Raw genomic sequence first — 16,341 nt, 5'->3', positions numbered from 1 at the left:
GACACAGATGAGATCCGGCCTTGGAACGCTGAGCCAGCCTCAGGAGACATCTGAAAGGCAAGTAATGGCGTCCAGATACCCGGATCGTGACAGCACCCCCCCCCCCTTTGGGAGTGGCCCCGGGACACTTCTTAGGTTTTAGAGGAAACTTTGAGTGGAAATTCCGGACCAAGGCAGGAGCATGGACATCTGACGCATTGGTCCAAGAGCGTTCTTCAGGACCATAGCCCTTCCAGTCAATAAGATATTGCAACTGACCGTAACGGAAACGTGAGTCCAGAATCTTGGCCACCTCATACTCGACTCCCCGTTGAGTCTGAACTTTAGGAGCTGGAGGAAGTGTAGAATGAAACCGATTTCAGGATCAGCGGTTTCAACAGGGAAACATGGAATGTCCTGGGTATTTTCAAGAAGGGAGGTAACTGTAATCTGTAAGCAACGGGATTGATGACCTGTTCAATTTTAAAAGGACCGATGAAACGAGGTGCAAATTTCATGCTAGGAACTCTCAACCGCAAATTCTTCGTGGACAACCATACACGATCACCCACCTTGAGAGCAGGAACCGCTCTACGCTTCCTATCGGCAAACTTCTTGTATCTGAATGAGGCTTTAAGCAGGGCCGCGCGGACATTCTTCCAGTTATTTGAGAACTGGCGCAAGGTGACATCCACTGCTGGAACAGAAGTTGCTGGAAGCGGTTGGAATTCTGGAACTTTAGGGTGGAATCCGTAGTTGATGAAGAATGGTGTTGAAGAAGATGAGGAATGGTATTGATTGTTGTGGCTAAACTCGGCCCAAGGAAAGAGTTGAACCCAGTCATCTTGGGAGGAAAACACATAAATGCGGAGGAAGGCCTCCAAGTCCTGATTCACCCTCTCGGTTTGACCATTGGTCTGAGGATGGTAAGCTGTAGAAAACCTTAACTTGACTTGGAGGGCTTGACACAAACTTCGCCAGAATTTGGCTACGAATTGTACTCCACGATCAGAGATGATCTCTTCAGGAAGACCGTGAAGTCGGAAGATCTTTTGGATAAACACTTGAGCCAACTTGGAAGCTGACGGAAGACCGGTGAGGGGTATGAAATGTGCCATCTTGGTGAACCGGTCAACTACCACCCAGATGGTATTAAACTTGTTGCATATAGGCAGATCTGAGACAAAGTCCATCGACAAATGGGTCCACGGTCGACTGGGAACAGATAATGGAACCAGTTGCCCCGCAGGAGACTGGTGGGGGACTTTGTGTTGGGCACACTTTGGGCAAGAGGCAATAAACTCCTTGACGTCCTTCTTCAGAGTTGGCCACCAGTAGGACCTAGAGATAAACTCGAGGATTTTCTGAATGCCTGTATGTCCGGCAAAACGGGAAGCATGGGCCCAATGCATGAGCTTCTTCCTCAACACCGGCTTCACAAAACTTTTCCCGGGTGGGGGCATAGAGTCCATCCCTACCGTGGAGAATGCAAACAGATTAATAATAGGATGCTTGTCTGAAGACTCTGACTCGTTTTCTTGCTCCCAAGAGCGGGAAAGGGCATCGGCCTTGCGATTCTGAGAGGCCGGACAAAACTGGAGTTTAAAGTCGAACCTGGAAAAGAAAAGTGCTCATCTGGCCTGACGAGGGTTGAGACATTGTGCGCCTTTCAGGTATAGAAGATTCTTGTGGTCGGTAAGTATAGTGATTGAATGAGAAGCTCCCTCCAACAGATATCTCCACTCCTCTAGAGCGAGCTTGATGGCTAGCAACTCCTGGTCGCCAATGGCATAGTTGCGCTCAGCTTGGGAGAACTTCCGGGAGAAGAAACTGCAAGGATGTAGATGGCCATCTTTAGCCCTCTGGGATAACACCGCTCCTACTCCAACGGAGGAGGCATCCACCTCTAGGATGAAAGGAGAGTTGATGTCGGGCTGTTTCAGAACTGGTGCAGAGATGAAACGTTGCTTCAAAAGATGAAAAGCTTGTGTAGCTTCTTCAGACCACTTTGACGGGTTAGCACCCTTCTTCGTTAATGCAGTGATAGGCGCCACAATGGTGGAAAAGTCTCGTATAAACTTTCTGTAATAATTGGCGAACCCTAAGAACCTCTGGACCCCTTTGAGGGTTAAGGGTATCGGCCAATTCTGGATTGCTTGTGGTTTCTCAGGATCCATCTCTAGTCCGGAACCGAACACAATGTAACCTAGAAACGGAATGGATTTAACTTCAAAAACACATTTCTCCAATTTGCAATAGAGATGATTGACTCGGAGACGGGACAGAACCTCCTTTACCCAGTAACGATGTTCCTCTAGATTATTGGCAAAGATGAGGATATCGTCTAGATATACCACGCCATGGCGGTATAAGATGTCCCTGAAGATCTCATTGACGAAATGCTGGAAGACAGCTGGAGCGTTGCTCAATCCGAAGGGCATGACGAGGTACTCATAATGTCCATCACGGGTGTTAAAGGCGGTCTTCCACTCGTCGCCCTCACGGATCCGGATGAGATTGTAGGCACCCCTCAAATCCAACTTTGTAAAGATTGTTGCACCGCTGACTCTATCGAAGTAATCGAGGGTAAAGGATACCGGTTCTTGATGGTAATGTCATTCAGACCTCTGTAGTCGATGCATGGTTGCAGACCACCGTCTTTCTTCTTAACGAAGAAGAAGCCTGCGCCGGCTGGAGAAGAAGGTCGGATGAAACCTTTCGCCAGGTTCTCTTTGATGTACTCCTCCATGGAGTGCGTCTCAGGCAGAGACAACTGGTAAGTTCGGTCTCGAGGTGGAACCTTCCCTGGAATGAGATCAATTGGGCAGTCCCATTCTCTGAGGAGGAAGGATATCAGCAGAAGCTTTACTGAACACGTCCGTGTAGTCTTGATATGGAGGAGGTGGGACTTCAGACGACCTGGGGAGATAAGAACAAACAGGAAGCACTTTGGACAAACAGGTCTCAGCACAGGAGGGACCCCATGCTAGTATCTGCATAGTCGTCCAATCAATCGATGGATTGTGGAGGCGGAGCCATGGAAGGCCCAAAACCACTGGACGTGTGGCTCTTGGAATCACTAGGAAGGAAATAAATTCTGCATGAAGAACTCCCACTCTCAGACGAACTGGTAGAGTCCTTAGAGAAATAACTGCGTCAAAAATCTTGCTGCCATCCACGGCAGTTAAGGAGATGGACGAAGGAAGTCTCTCTGTGGGTAGGGACCACCGTTTAACATAAGCTTCAGTTATGAAATTTCCAGCTGCTCCGGAATCAAGGAGGGCAATGATGTTCTTGTAACGTTGAGCAATTTGAAGCGAGACTGGGAGATTACAATCACGAGGGGATGGAGAGGAGAGCATTACTCCTAGCCGGCCCTCTCCTTGGCGAGCTAGGACTTGAAGTCACGGACGTTTGGGACAGGCATTGATTGTGTGAGACGGAGCTGCACAGTAGAGACAGAGGAACTCGGAAAGACGTCTTCGGCGCTCAGCAGGGGATAGACGGGAATGACCAATTTGCATGGGCTCATCTTTGGACGGAGACGGTTGACGAGGAGGAGGAGCAGAAGATTTTGGAGTGGATGACCTTCCTCGCTCAATAGCTCTTTCGCTGAACCGTAGATCAACCTTCGTGCATAATGAAATTAGCTCATCCAACTTAGAGGGCAAGTCTCTGGTAGCTAACTCCTCCTTGATGCGCTCAGATAAGCCATGCCAGAATGCAGCATACAGGGCCTCGTCGTTCCATGCCAGTTCGGATGCCAGGATTTGGAACTGTATTAAATACTGTCCCACAGTACGTGTTCCCTGGCGTAAACTGAGAATCTCAGATGAAGCAGAGGTTACCCGGCCTGTCTCGTCGAAGATGCGCCTGAATGTTGCCACAAAGTCAGTATAGGAGGACAGCAGGGGATCAGACTTCTCCCATAAAGGTGATGCCCAGTCAAGGGCTGAGCCGCTGAGAAGGGAGATGATATAGGCAATTTTAGTACGGTCACTGGGGAAATTGCCAGGTTGAAGCTCAAAATGGATTTCGCATTGGTTGAGAAATCCCCTGCAGAACCTTGGAGATCCGTCAAATTTTGCTGGCGTTGGAAGATGAAGACGTGGAATGGAAATGGGCAAGGTGGGTGGGGTTACAGCTGGTGTTACTGTGGTGGACGCACCGGACGTGTCAGGTTCACAGAGGGTCGTTTGAATCCCATCCAGCCGCGTAGAGAGATCCTGGAGACAGCAGATGATATGGCCTTGTGCAGCCTCCTGATGTTCAAGTCGGGCTGCCAGTTCTTGCATCGGCCTAGCCGCTTGATCCTGGTCTTCGGCTGGATTCATATGGTCAGTGCTTACTGTCACAACTGAGGATTTTGACTGACAGGAGAAAGCCTCAGTTGTAGAAGCTGAGAGGAACTTAAACCGGGGAGGTTTAATCAGACCCCTGGACATGTAAGTGTTCAAATGAAACCCGAAGGTGTGACCATGACAACCAGGTAAAAGTTAAAATAAAAGTTTATTAACAGACTCCGTGTAAACAAACAGCATTCAAGGTAAATAATGGCAATGATAATTAATATGATTCCTGGAGCACTCTGGTCATGAAATGGTTACACAGGACACTGGTAGGTAAGAACAGCTGTTAAAGTCCTTAGATGGAATAACCTTACCAGGCCTGGCTGTAGTAGTGAAGATCTCCAAGGAACATGCCAGTAGATGGAACAGATGAAGTTGGTAACTTGAATCAGCTGTTGTATTTGCTGGATAGAACCAGCCAGGTGGTAAGACACGGAGTGGATGCGGAATGGAATCAGCCAGATGGTAAAGTCACTGAATGAATGCTGGGTGGAACCAGCCAGGTGATGAAACACGGAGTGAATGTAGTAAGATGCTAGGGAGCGTGGAAACAGAGGAGTTGAAGGATGATTACCGGTGGTAGTGGATACTGCTGGAAGCAGATGAAGTAGCTGGAAGCTGGATCAGCCACGGAGGGCTGCAGAGTTAAGCTGCACTGCAAGATGGTAGGCAGGTGCGGGTCTCTTTAGTGGATGCTGGAGACAGGAGCTGGAACCTGGAGAAACAACCACAGGGGAGAGAGCCTGGAACAAGGTATGACAAACAAAGCACTGACGTCTATCTGGCCCAGACACAGGATATGTGTACCTGCAGCTATGCAGTCATTGGCTGGGCAATTATGCAGATTTCCAGGGACAGTGGATTGGAGGAACTGAAACATGTGATTGAATCCAACATGGCTGCGCCCATGTTAGAACTTGGAGGGAAAGCTGGTTTGGAAACCATGTGGAAACATAACAGTAATGGCGGCGCCAGCCGCAGAGGACAGGAGACGCCATGCAGGATTCAAACATTGCGCGCTGTGACAGCGTCTCAGTGTGACAGGAGGGATATGCAGAATGAGATCCGGCCTTGGAACGCTGAGCCAGCCTCAGGAGACATCTGAAAGGCAAGTAATGGCGTCCAGATACCCGGATCGTGACAGTATGATCCAGACACCACTGTCTTCGGTCTGGAGATAATTACCTCCTGGGGTGGTCCAACATAACCTGTTCCCTGGTCTGTTTACGCAACCTCAGAGTATATACCATCAGCCAACTTCTAGAGCTGTCCATCCTCTGATCCAGTCGCTGGTTTTGTGAATCATCTTTGCATGAAACTTCAGATGCCAGGTTGCGTCGCTGACAACTTCTCAGGGGTACATCCTGATGGGACAGGGCAGTCTGTAGAACGGTGGCTGCTGGTGCAAGAGTTTGCACTGTAGGACTGTTGTCTGGTAATCCCAGCACCTCCTTTATTACCCATATCCGATCATCAGGTGTCGCGCCATATCCCAGTGCTTCTAGATGGGCCTGTAATACCTCTGGTTTCCTATCAAATGTTTCTCAAATCTTCCCCTCATCCAAGGGCTTTCTGATGGGGTTGTACTAACCCTCGGGATCCCACCTCCGATCCTCCGCTCTCCCTGCAGTTATTGGCATCAAATGTCCCCGACTGCAGGTCTCAACCATTCCATCACTTGTTCCTCGGAGTCCTCATCCTCATTATCAGGATGTTCTCGATCCCATAGAACCAATTTTGCAATTAGGGATTCCTTTACATCCGTTACAGTCACCTTAATACCGCGGGCTCGACAGACCATATGCAGGAATCTCTTGTTGAGGTTTTTGTACTCCTCTGTTTCTGCCTCCATACTGCTGACTTTCCAAACGTACCAACAACTTTTCAGCAAGATACCTGGCTACTGTGTGCCCAACTGTTTACAAGGCTCTTAGGTGTAATCCGCCGACACCTCTCGCAACCTTACCCAGGGTGAACCAGGACTGAGTGATACCACCACTTGCCACCATTTGTGAAGATACAGATTCTCTGATCACTCAGGTAAACAGTTTAGTAAAGTGGCAAATGCCCTTTATTGTAAATATACACACACAGTACACAATAACAGTAACAATTGCAAGCCAGGGTGGTATCTTACTTACTAAGTTCCCACCGTAGTATAGAATTACAGATGCCTGCGATCTCCTGCTGTTACACGCTGCCTGTGGTTCTGTGTCCCCTGGTATGCAATACCAGCTCACACAGCGTCCTTTGCCACGGATTCTCGCCACTGACGGCACCGCAATGCCTAGTCAGTGTCTGCACTTCAGAGGTACATCCACTCTCTGACCTTCTGTGCAGATCTCTCCCTCACCAGTAGAGCTCACTCCTCTTGTTACACCCTCCCCTGTCCATCACACAAACTGGTCAGTGAGTAGGTCACAGAGGAGTGGAGACGAGGTGTCTGGGCTCCTGTACACAATGGGGTGTTTAGGATCAGATTACCTGCAGCTCCATACATAACCTGTTTACTACTACTGAACCTACTTATCCTAATCACATCTGATTGTACAGCTAGGGGACTTACATTACAATGAACTGATGTAACTATGTTACTAACACTCTGGCATACAATCACACACATTGAACACAGTATAACCAAATAAACTGCGTATTCCTAATATAACAGATAAAACATAACTACAATATAATAACAATACAATACAATATTGCCTAGCATATAACTACTAACATATCAGCAATTAGTGGAGTTCATGGGTAGGACCAGAGCTAGGAAAGTAACCGCATGTATTTTCCGACTGTGCGACACGACGTGCCAGCTGTGTCGTCACATGGCCTTCCTACAACTGGACTTGGACTTGGGCCTTCGCCTGGCCTCCCTCAAGGTTCATATTTCTGCCTTGTCGGTATGGTTTCAGAGAAAAATTGCAACTCTGCCTGATGTTCATACATTCACTCAGGGTGTTTTACGAATTCAACCTCCCTATGTCCCACCTGTGGCTCCTTGGGATTTGTCGGTGGTTCTGGAGGCTTTGCAAGAGTCTCTGTTTAAACCTCTTGAATCTGCGGATCTTAAGTGGCTTTAGAACATGCAAAAGAAGGTCCAATAGGGTGCGCTCAAATGAGTGAATCAATATGGTATACTTCCCTTAATACGTCACACGTTCATGTGTAAGTAGGTTCCACATGGGTTCCATATATAGAGAAAATATGGATAACATATAGGGGGTCATTCCGAGTTGTTCGCTCATTGCCGATTTTCGCTATACTGCGATTAGTCGCTAACTGCGCATGCACAAGGTACGCAGAGTGCATGCGCTTAGTTATTTTACTAAAAACGTAGCTGTTTTGCTGTGGCTTCTGCGGCGCTTTTTAGTCGCACTGGTGTTTGGTAAATGATTGACAGGAAAGGGGCGTTTCTGGGTGGTAACTCAGCGTTTTCCCAGCGTTGGATAAAAAACGCAGGCGTGTCAGGGGAAAAACGCGGGAATGTGTGGAGAAACGGGGGAGTGGCTGGGCAAACGCAGGGCGTGTTTGTGATGTCAAACCAGGAACTAAATGGACTGAGCTGATCGCAGTGTAGGAGTAAGTCTGGAGCTACTCAGAAACTGCTAAGAATTTTCTATTCACAATTCTGCTAATCTTTAGTTCGCAATTCTGCTAAGCTAAGATTCACTCCCAGAGGGCGGCGGCCTAGCGTGTGCAATGCTGCTAAAAGCAGCTAGTGAGCGAACAACTCGGAATGACCCCCATAGTGTAGTATATTTAAATAGGCAATTTTAATATAACAAGGACTTCAATAGTCTGCATATAAAACATATAAGACAAAATGGTATTCCTTCATAAAAATAACCTGTACAGTGGGTAATGGTTAAGGTAGAGGATTACCAGATGGCAGCGCAATATGGGCCATGAGCTGTTAGTTTAGGACGACTGGCTCCGGTACCCGTCTCTTTGGTCCACATGACGCTTCCGTCTGGTCAGCCTGATACCGTCCAAATTAGAAACACACTCCAATCCCCTGCTGCAACGCGTTTCAGGACACTTCCCTTCGTCAGGTAGTGAGGGTGGAGTGTGACTACGGGCCATTTAAACCCTGTGTCTCAATTATTTATTTAAAGGTTAAAAAAATCTCCATTACACCATAAACAAAAAAGCAATTTGTAACCCTTAAATTCATACTTCGATCAAAACGTAAAACAATTCTAAAACTACGTAAAAAGGACATTTTCTTATGTCCGGAAGTAATCGTCACATCGCTTCCGGTCATACCAGCACTGCCTCATGGCAGAATGAATACTTCAAAAAACAATGTTGCTCTGAAACACCATTTAATTCTCTGTCCAAATGTTTAAAAAAGTGTCCATGCCATGGAATCAATTAAGAGTCATAGAGCACGGATCTTTTAGTCAGATGAAATGCAAGATGACACGCAACGGTACATCCAGTGACAGCCTTCCAATTTACATCGATGACACTCTCATGGACCACAATCAACTTTCAGTGAGATGGAACGCATGGTGACATGCAACGGTACTTCCAATTACGTTCTTCCTGTTTATGTCAAAGCCACGCTGGTGGACCGCAAACAACCCCCATGTTCATATTCGCAATAATACTTCAATAAAAAATAATATTGATCCTATGAAATATGGTCTCTATTCAATAATAATGAGGGCAACTTCCGTAGGTATCCTATGGAAAGAAAACAGATGCCAAGCTTTATACGGAGTTCATATTTAACCTGCCAAAACGATACTGGCCCTCATTCCGAGTTCGCTCGTTGCCGATTTTCTATATTGCGATTAGTCGCTTACTGCGCATGGTTCGCAGAGCGCATGCGCTTAGTTATTTTACTCAAAAGTTAGGTATTTTACTCACGGCATTACAAGGATTTTTCTTTGTTCTGGTGATCGGAGTGTGATTGACAGGAAGTGGGTGTTTCTGGGTGTAAACTGGGCATTTTATGGGAGTGTGTGAAAAAACGCTATTGTTTCTGGGAAAAACGAAGGAGTGGCTGGAGAAACGGGGGAGTGCCCGGGCGAACGCTGGGTGTGTTTGTGACGTCAAACCAGGAACGAAACTGACTGAACTGATCCCAGTGTAGGAGTAAGTGTCGAGCTACTCAGAAACTGCTAAGAAATTTCTATTCGCAATTCTGCTAATCTTTCGTTCGCAATTCTGCTAAGCTAAGATACACTCCCAGAGGGCGGCGGCTTAGCGTGTGCAATGCTGCTAAAAGCAGCTAACGAGCGAATAACTATGAATTAGGGCCACAGTGCTTTTATGATGTTGATATTGGCACAATGGGGGTAATTCCAAGTTGATCGCAGCAGAAATTTTGTTAGCAGTTGGGCAAAACCATGTGCACTGTAGGGGGAGGCAGCTATAACATGTGCAGAGAGAGTTAGATTTGGGTGTGGTGTGGTCAATCTGCAATCTAAATTGCAGTGTAAAAATAAAGCAGCCAGTATTTACCCTGCACAGAAACAAAATAACCCACCCAAATCTAACACTTTCTGCACAAGTTATATCTGCCTCCTCTGCAGTGCACATGGTTTTGCCCAACTGCTAACAAAATTCCTGCTGCGATCAACTTGGAATTACCCCCTATATTCTTAGTGATCTAGAAAGATTTAAAGGAAAAATAAGCTTGGTGGATAAAATAGGATTAGGATAATGAAAAAAGATTACAGGAACCACTTACAGGATGTCACGATCCTGACTTTAGTTTTCATATTTGGTGACTTACCTCTGCCATCTCTGTCCTGGATCCTGCATCTTTCTGCTCACTGGGATAAACAGCTTGCCAATACCATAAGTTTCCTGAGTCCTGAGTTCTCTGCCTGGAAGGTAATAGTTAACGAGCTCCACCTGTGGTGATTAATCTTCTGTGTGAGTCTGAATTCAGCTATCTAAAGTTTAGGCCTGAAAGCCAGCATCCTCTGTTTGTTTGCAGAGATTCAGGCTTCAGTGTTCTCTCGGCCTGCTAGGCCTCACTCCACATCACAGCCTAGTCTAGAGTACTCACATGACAGTGACTGTTCACCTGACCCAGAGCTGTCCAATCCTGTGCCAGCCTGAGACTCTTTGAATCACCTGACACTGCTCACCAATCACCAAGGACCAGGAAGTAAAAGTCAGGAGGCTGTGGTGGAAACTCTGTCAGTTCCTTGTGTCACACACAGCTCTGTGAGCTTTGAAGCTGAGCTCCCTAAAGGTAACCCTTGTACTTCAGTTCCTGTATAAACTCTTGCTTTGCTACCCAGTTTGGATTACATTTGTGTTACCATTGATATCCAGTATTTCTACAGTTTCATCTTAAAGGCACAGTTGCAGTATTCCATAGTGTCATCTTAAAATCACAGTCGCAGTATTCTACAGTCTCAACTTAAAGCCACAGCTGCAGTATTCCATAGTTTGATCTTAAAGTCACAGCCGCAGTGTTCTTCAGCCTCGTCCCAAATTCACAGCCACAGTCATCGTTCTACTTTCAGTTGCATTTCCAGTTATATCTGGTACCAGCCCGGATTACAGTTGCATCCCAGTCTCACCGGTAACCAGCCCGTCTTACTATCTCGCCAGTCACCTTGAGTACATAAGCACCTATTCCTGGGGCACTATATCCAGCACAGTCTCACCTATACATTCATCATCCTGCTATCAAAATCCCTGGTCATCCAGTGGTCAGGATACGGCTTCCTCTGCCGAAGTCCGGGTTCGATCCCCGGTCAGGGATTGCTCCTTCTTCTCACTGATTCCTACAGACCAGCCTAATATTCACATAGTCCTCCAGTCGCCCACACAGACTTCACTAACACCGGTTTCACAAAAACCACAGTCATGACACAGGAATGCGAAGTCTGCAATCAGACCATTAGGTACAGGGCTTTTCATTTTATGGATCCATTTAATTTAATTCTTTGTCAGCCGTGTGGTTTCGTCTCTATACTTCCAATTATGTTGAATATTTTCAATAGCTAAAAGTCTCTTCAGTGCTCAATCGTCTCTTAAGTGCTCCGCTTGTTCTGCCAATGTAAACAAGGTTAATATTAATATTTACCTTGTTTACATTGGCAGAACAAGCAGAGCACTTAAGACCCGATTGAGCGAATATCTTCGTAATATTAAGAAAGGCCTCACCACACATTCGCTTCCGAACCATTTTAAGGAAAAACATAACTGCTCAACCAAGGAAATTGTCCGTTTTTAGCTATCGAAAATATTATATTACAGTGTCTGATATAATTTATCTGTGTTTATGTGTTGTTGTTTTGTTTTTTTTGGGTTATATCAGGGTTAAGAAATTACTGATATGAAGGCAGAAGATATAGAGGGAGAAGAAGAGACTTATGTGAGGGGTGATCAGCAGTGTAAGGAGGAGGAGATCCCTACACATATCAGCACAGGTGAGTAATACCCCTTTAACACCACAGTTCCCTGGATACAGGGCTTAATTCAGATTGCAAGCGCAGTCTGAAGCCCTTTGCGGAGTGCATATGCTCACCACGGGAGCAGGTTTTCTATTTTATGTCGATGCGGCTAGTCTTTTGCTGTATTACTTACATCTTCTGCATTGTTTTTGATGTCTGTAAAGCGCCTTGAGTCCTGTTGGAGAAAGAGCAGTATATAAATAAAAATGTATTATTAACTCTAATACACTGAGCCACTAGTCGGGTTAACCCAGAAATAACCCGGGTTTTTACGGCAGTGTAAAATACACATATTACAGAATAGATTCACACATTCTCCTCGCTCATTACTACAACATTCTCTTATCCTACACCCTCTTCTATCAGGACAAACTAATGAGGTATTTCTCTCCCCCCTCACATGTCACTGTGTTACCTGACCAGTCTCCTCCCCACACCCTCTGGTATATCTCATACATCAGGAGCCATCAGCCCCTATTATACTCCTGCTCTCCCCCTCACATCATGTCACTGTATGTTACCAGCCCAGAGATCTGACCAGTCTCCTACCGACACTCTCTGGTGTATCTCATACATCAGGAGCCATCAGCCCCTATTATACTCCTGCTCTCCCCCTCACATCATGTCACTGTGTGTTACCAGCCCAGAGATCTGACCAGTCTCCTCCCATACTCTCTGGTGTATCTCATAGATTAGGAGCTATAAGCCATTATTAGTCTTCTGCTATCCCCCTCACATCATGTCACTATGCAGTGGGATAAGGAGGTGCAAGGAGAGCTGGCCAGCTAATTGTTTTATTGGTTCTCTAAAGTGCACCCAGTTGGTGGCCAGGAGACCATTTTAAATGTGTGCATGCAACATTAAGAAGGATTGTACGTATGTAACATCTTGTGTGCTGTGATTGCCCCAAGCATCTTCAGCAAGAGAATTTGTCTTTCTTCTTCGGGATCCATAGGGCTCCACAGGGGAGACAATGTGGTGTAGGTGGTTAGAGCAATATTTTTTTTGTCTTAAGATGCCTGTGTCTGATTGTATCCTGTGATCACCAGAATAGTGCAAAACGCTACTCCATTCTGGATTCTACTCAGTGTTTCCAAGCTGAAACCTTCTGCCTGGTACCCCATGCAGACTTATCCATGGTGAGGAACCAGTGGGAATTAGCCAACACTGAACAGAAAGTGTCACACCAGCATTTCCACACATATACAGATGTAGGGGGTTCTAGAATCTGGTGTGGGAGCCTTCTGATGGCAGTAACAGGCGGTTACTGATGTGAGAGGAAATCCCTGGCAGTGGTGAGGAATATTTGTGATCACCTGGTGGAGCAAAGTCATCTGCTTTCAGAGAGCCTTACAAATAACATGCCACATTGCCGGGGGTTGCGAGAACCCTAGACATACAGCATCACAGATCTGCCCTGTCACACTGCTGGGGATGTGGTGACCCTACACTTACGGTGTCACAGATCTGTCCTTTGCTTGTCAAATGGTAGAAATTTAATTGATCTTCTGGAATGTGCTCCTATTCACCAGAAGTTCAGAGACAGATGCTAATCAGCCCTAGAATCCTGTGTATTGGTCAGGAATCTATATAAACACAGCAGGGGTCAAGCCTGCAGTTCAGGGAAGACACATTGTCTATCCAGGTGTGAAAAGGTCATCCTGTCCTGGTGTACCAGAACAAACATTTGTTTGCCCAAGAACCAGGTCCAGGGCTTTAAAGCAAGCCATAAAGATGAAAGTAACAGCCCTGCTACACTTGCTGAGAAACCCCAAAGTGTAAGCTGAGACTCAATCCACTGGTTTTGGGAGGGTTAAAGGAATCCCAAAGAGGTGGGGGCTGGGGGAAAGCTGCAGCATGGAGGTTTAAATATGAGAAAGCACAGATCAAGAGTTGTCATTATCATTGAGGTGTCATCCATGGATAGACTGGGGCCTATAATGTACAGGATATGAAGAAAAACCTTACTCAACCAGCGTTCAACTCTACAGGTGATCGAATTGTCTTTTTCCCCCTTATTTTTATTTCTTAAAATTGTGAATACTGATGTAACTGTTTACACTTTTATAATCTTGTAACCGTTCTTTTTCTGTAAATATAAGCTTTGAAGTTTTTACTTTCATTAAAAATCTTAATTTTAGTTCTGGATTCCCTGTTTTCTCCCCTGAGCCCAGAGAGGCTCATGTTCCCTAATTTTTTTTTTTTTTTTACATATTAATAATTGTATGTGTGGGTGGGAGCAGAAGCTCACCCTGGGTGTGGTCCCTCAAAGTCGCTTGGCCTGACTGGCGCAATGACTGGTACTTCTGCTGGTGGCAGTAACCGCTTTGATTTACCACACATTCTGGGGTAATCCGTAATGTGTCAGAGGCAGCAGTTCTAAGATTGGCGTATCTGGAGAATCATCACGCTGGAACTGTGACTATCTGTTTTACGAAATGGACTGAAAGAGACTTTCGGCTCTTAGTAAGAGCCGTCTATGGGTCCTGAGGGTGTGGATGTGAGATGGAAGGGAGGGCCCCATCCACAAGGCCTATTTCAGATCTTTAGGTCTTTAGCCTGAGAGCTGGCTAATTAGGACCTGCACCTGTAAGAGGCTGTTATAAGCGGTATCAGTGTTTGGCTCAGAGTTCACTACTAGGATTTATTTTTATGTTTTTTGTTTTATACTGCACAATAAAACTAGCCACAGCTAGATTGCATGAAAACCTGGATTGATGTGCTATTTTCCTATTTGCTGTGTGTTTGGAGGTACTCATCTACCCCATGAGAGGGCACCCCTATCCTCATCTCTTTACAATAACTTCTTTATATATTAGGAAAATGCAGCAGAGGGAGTTATGATAATCACATATATACAATGTACTCAGTCACTGTGTGTCTCCTACAGATGGACCCAATAACAGAGATACCCCAGAGAGATGTCCCCGTCCTCTGTATTCCCAGGATTGTACAGAGGAGAATCACAGGATCCCACAGGAGGATACGGTAATATAGGCTCTTCCAGAGATCGACATACCAAAGTGATTTTTCATTAATTAACCTGCATTGATTAATTAATCTGCATCTAATTAATTGTTTTACATGCTGAAATTATACTATTTATTCTCGTACTAGCTGCTCTACCTGTTCTTCGCACAGTAGTTTCTGATTTTCACGGTTGTAAATATAAATGAGGGTTAAAAATGTGTTAAATATTAAATCTATAGAGATGTAATATTAATCCATGGTTCTTGGCGTTAACCGATGGCAGATATGGTAAAAAGTGACAGGGCCATTTTTTGTAGTTTATTACTTACGACACACTGGAGGTGCAATTCAAATTTTGATCCGATTGTCCGTTTGGGCGTTATCGTTCACGCAACGCAGGCCACACATCGGTAATGACGTTATTATGTCAACTTCCTTTTCATCCCCATAGGGGAGGTTTATTAACATTCTAATTATGTCGTTTTCCTACTTCCCACCTGAAGAATATCTATGTTACATTTAATCTTCCTAATATATAAGTAAGAGAGTAATTGAGTGAGATAGTCAGTGACTGAGGGAGGGCTTTTGCATATATATTTATATAGCTAATGTACTCCGACATTATTAAAATGTGTTTTATTTTTGTGGGTAATTTAGGATAAACACCTGAGTGAAATAAAGGTGGAAGTTAAAGATGAAGAAGAGTTGTATGTGACTAACATAAAGATAGAAGATATAGAGGGAGAAGACACGTATGGTACTGATATGAAGGCAGAAGATATAGAGGGAGAAGACGAGACGTATGTGACAGATATGAAGGCAGAAGATACAGAGGTTGAAGATGAGATGTATGTGACTGATATGAATGGAGAAGAGATTTATGTCACTAAAATAAAGGCAGAGGATATAGAGGGAGAAGAAGAGATGTATATGAGAGGTGATCAGCAGTGTAAGGAGGAGGAAATCCCTACAGATATCAATACAGGTGAGTAATAAACACTTATTGGTTGACCTCCTGTTGGTGTACGCTGGGCAGAACACTGAACCAGGGAGCCTGTTCTGGGCCTTCCACTGGATGTATTTGGATGAAAACTTCAGAGTGGTAATATCGGAGCATATTAGGGATCCTGTTCTGGGCCTTCCACTGGATGGGATGATGACCTGAAATAACCATAAATTAATGAACTAAAGTAATGGACAGAAATGGAGGTGGGAAGACACTAAATGTGTATCCAGAAGCTTTGGAATAGCAACATTGATACAAATGGAAAACTTTAAACCCATCTCACAATGTAAAAGTGATTCTAAAACTGAACAGAAAGAAAAGCTATGGATCAGGGGTACTGGTGACATCTCCCCAAAAAAATCGACACTGGACAGCCACCTCGTGGGTGTGTTGGAAGGGCTATTAATTATTTTTAATATGTTGATAGTTACATCCAACTCATTGATAACTTAATAACTGGAAAATTTAACCCGGGCAACGTCAGACACTTCAGCTAGTTAATAAGTAAGTGTGTGTGTGTGTGTGTGTGTAAATATGGATATGCTACTCTTATATACCACAGAAGGGTAATGGGGAAAGGAGGATAAAATCATCACCTCTGACA

At 45.2% G+C, this 16,341-nt stretch overlaps 2 protein-coding genes across 3 annotated transcripts in view; one reads left to right on the top strand and one right to left on the bottom strand.

Annotated features, from left to right (window-relative positions):
* The window catches only part of LOC135056942 (uncharacterized), a 132,191-nt gene that overhangs the window by 57,595 nt on the left and 58,255 nt on the right, over positions 1–16,341 (bottom strand). The window contains exons 8-9 of the mRNA XM_063962724.1: positions 6,007–6,188; positions 5,514–5,692 (exon numbers count right to left, since the gene is read on the bottom strand). Coding sequence (XP_063818794.1) covers positions 5,514–5,692; positions 6,007–6,188 — 361 coding nt within the window. The remainder of the gene's footprint in view (positions 1–5,513; positions 5,693–6,006; positions 6,189–16,341) is intronic.
* Positions 1–16,341, top strand: part of LOC135057004 (zinc finger protein 34-like) — a 58,079-nt gene that overhangs the window by 29,798 nt on the left and 11,940 nt on the right. For both annotated transcript variants that reach the window (XM_063962859.1, XM_063962860.1), the window contains exons 2-4: positions 11,626–11,737; positions 14,652–14,749; positions 15,389–15,716. In XM_063962859.1, the coding sequence (XP_063818929.1) occupies positions 11,644–11,737; positions 14,652–14,749; positions 15,389–15,716 (520 nt within the window). In that variant the 5' untranslated portion in view covers positions 11,626–11,643. The remainder of the gene's footprint in view (positions 1–11,625; positions 11,738–14,651; positions 14,750–15,388; positions 15,717–16,341) is intronic.

This window comes from Pseudophryne corroboree, chromosome 3 (genome assembly GCF_028390025.1).
Source record: "Pseudophryne corroboree isolate aPseCor3 chromosome 3, aPseCor3.hap2, whole genome shotgun sequence".
NCBI classification, from domain to species: domain Eukaryota; kingdom Metazoa; phylum Chordata; class Amphibia; order Anura; family Myobatrachidae; genus Pseudophryne; species Pseudophryne corroboree.
The sequence above is the reverse complement of the archived record's forward strand: the minus strand, read 5'-3'. Positions and strand labels throughout refer to the sequence as shown.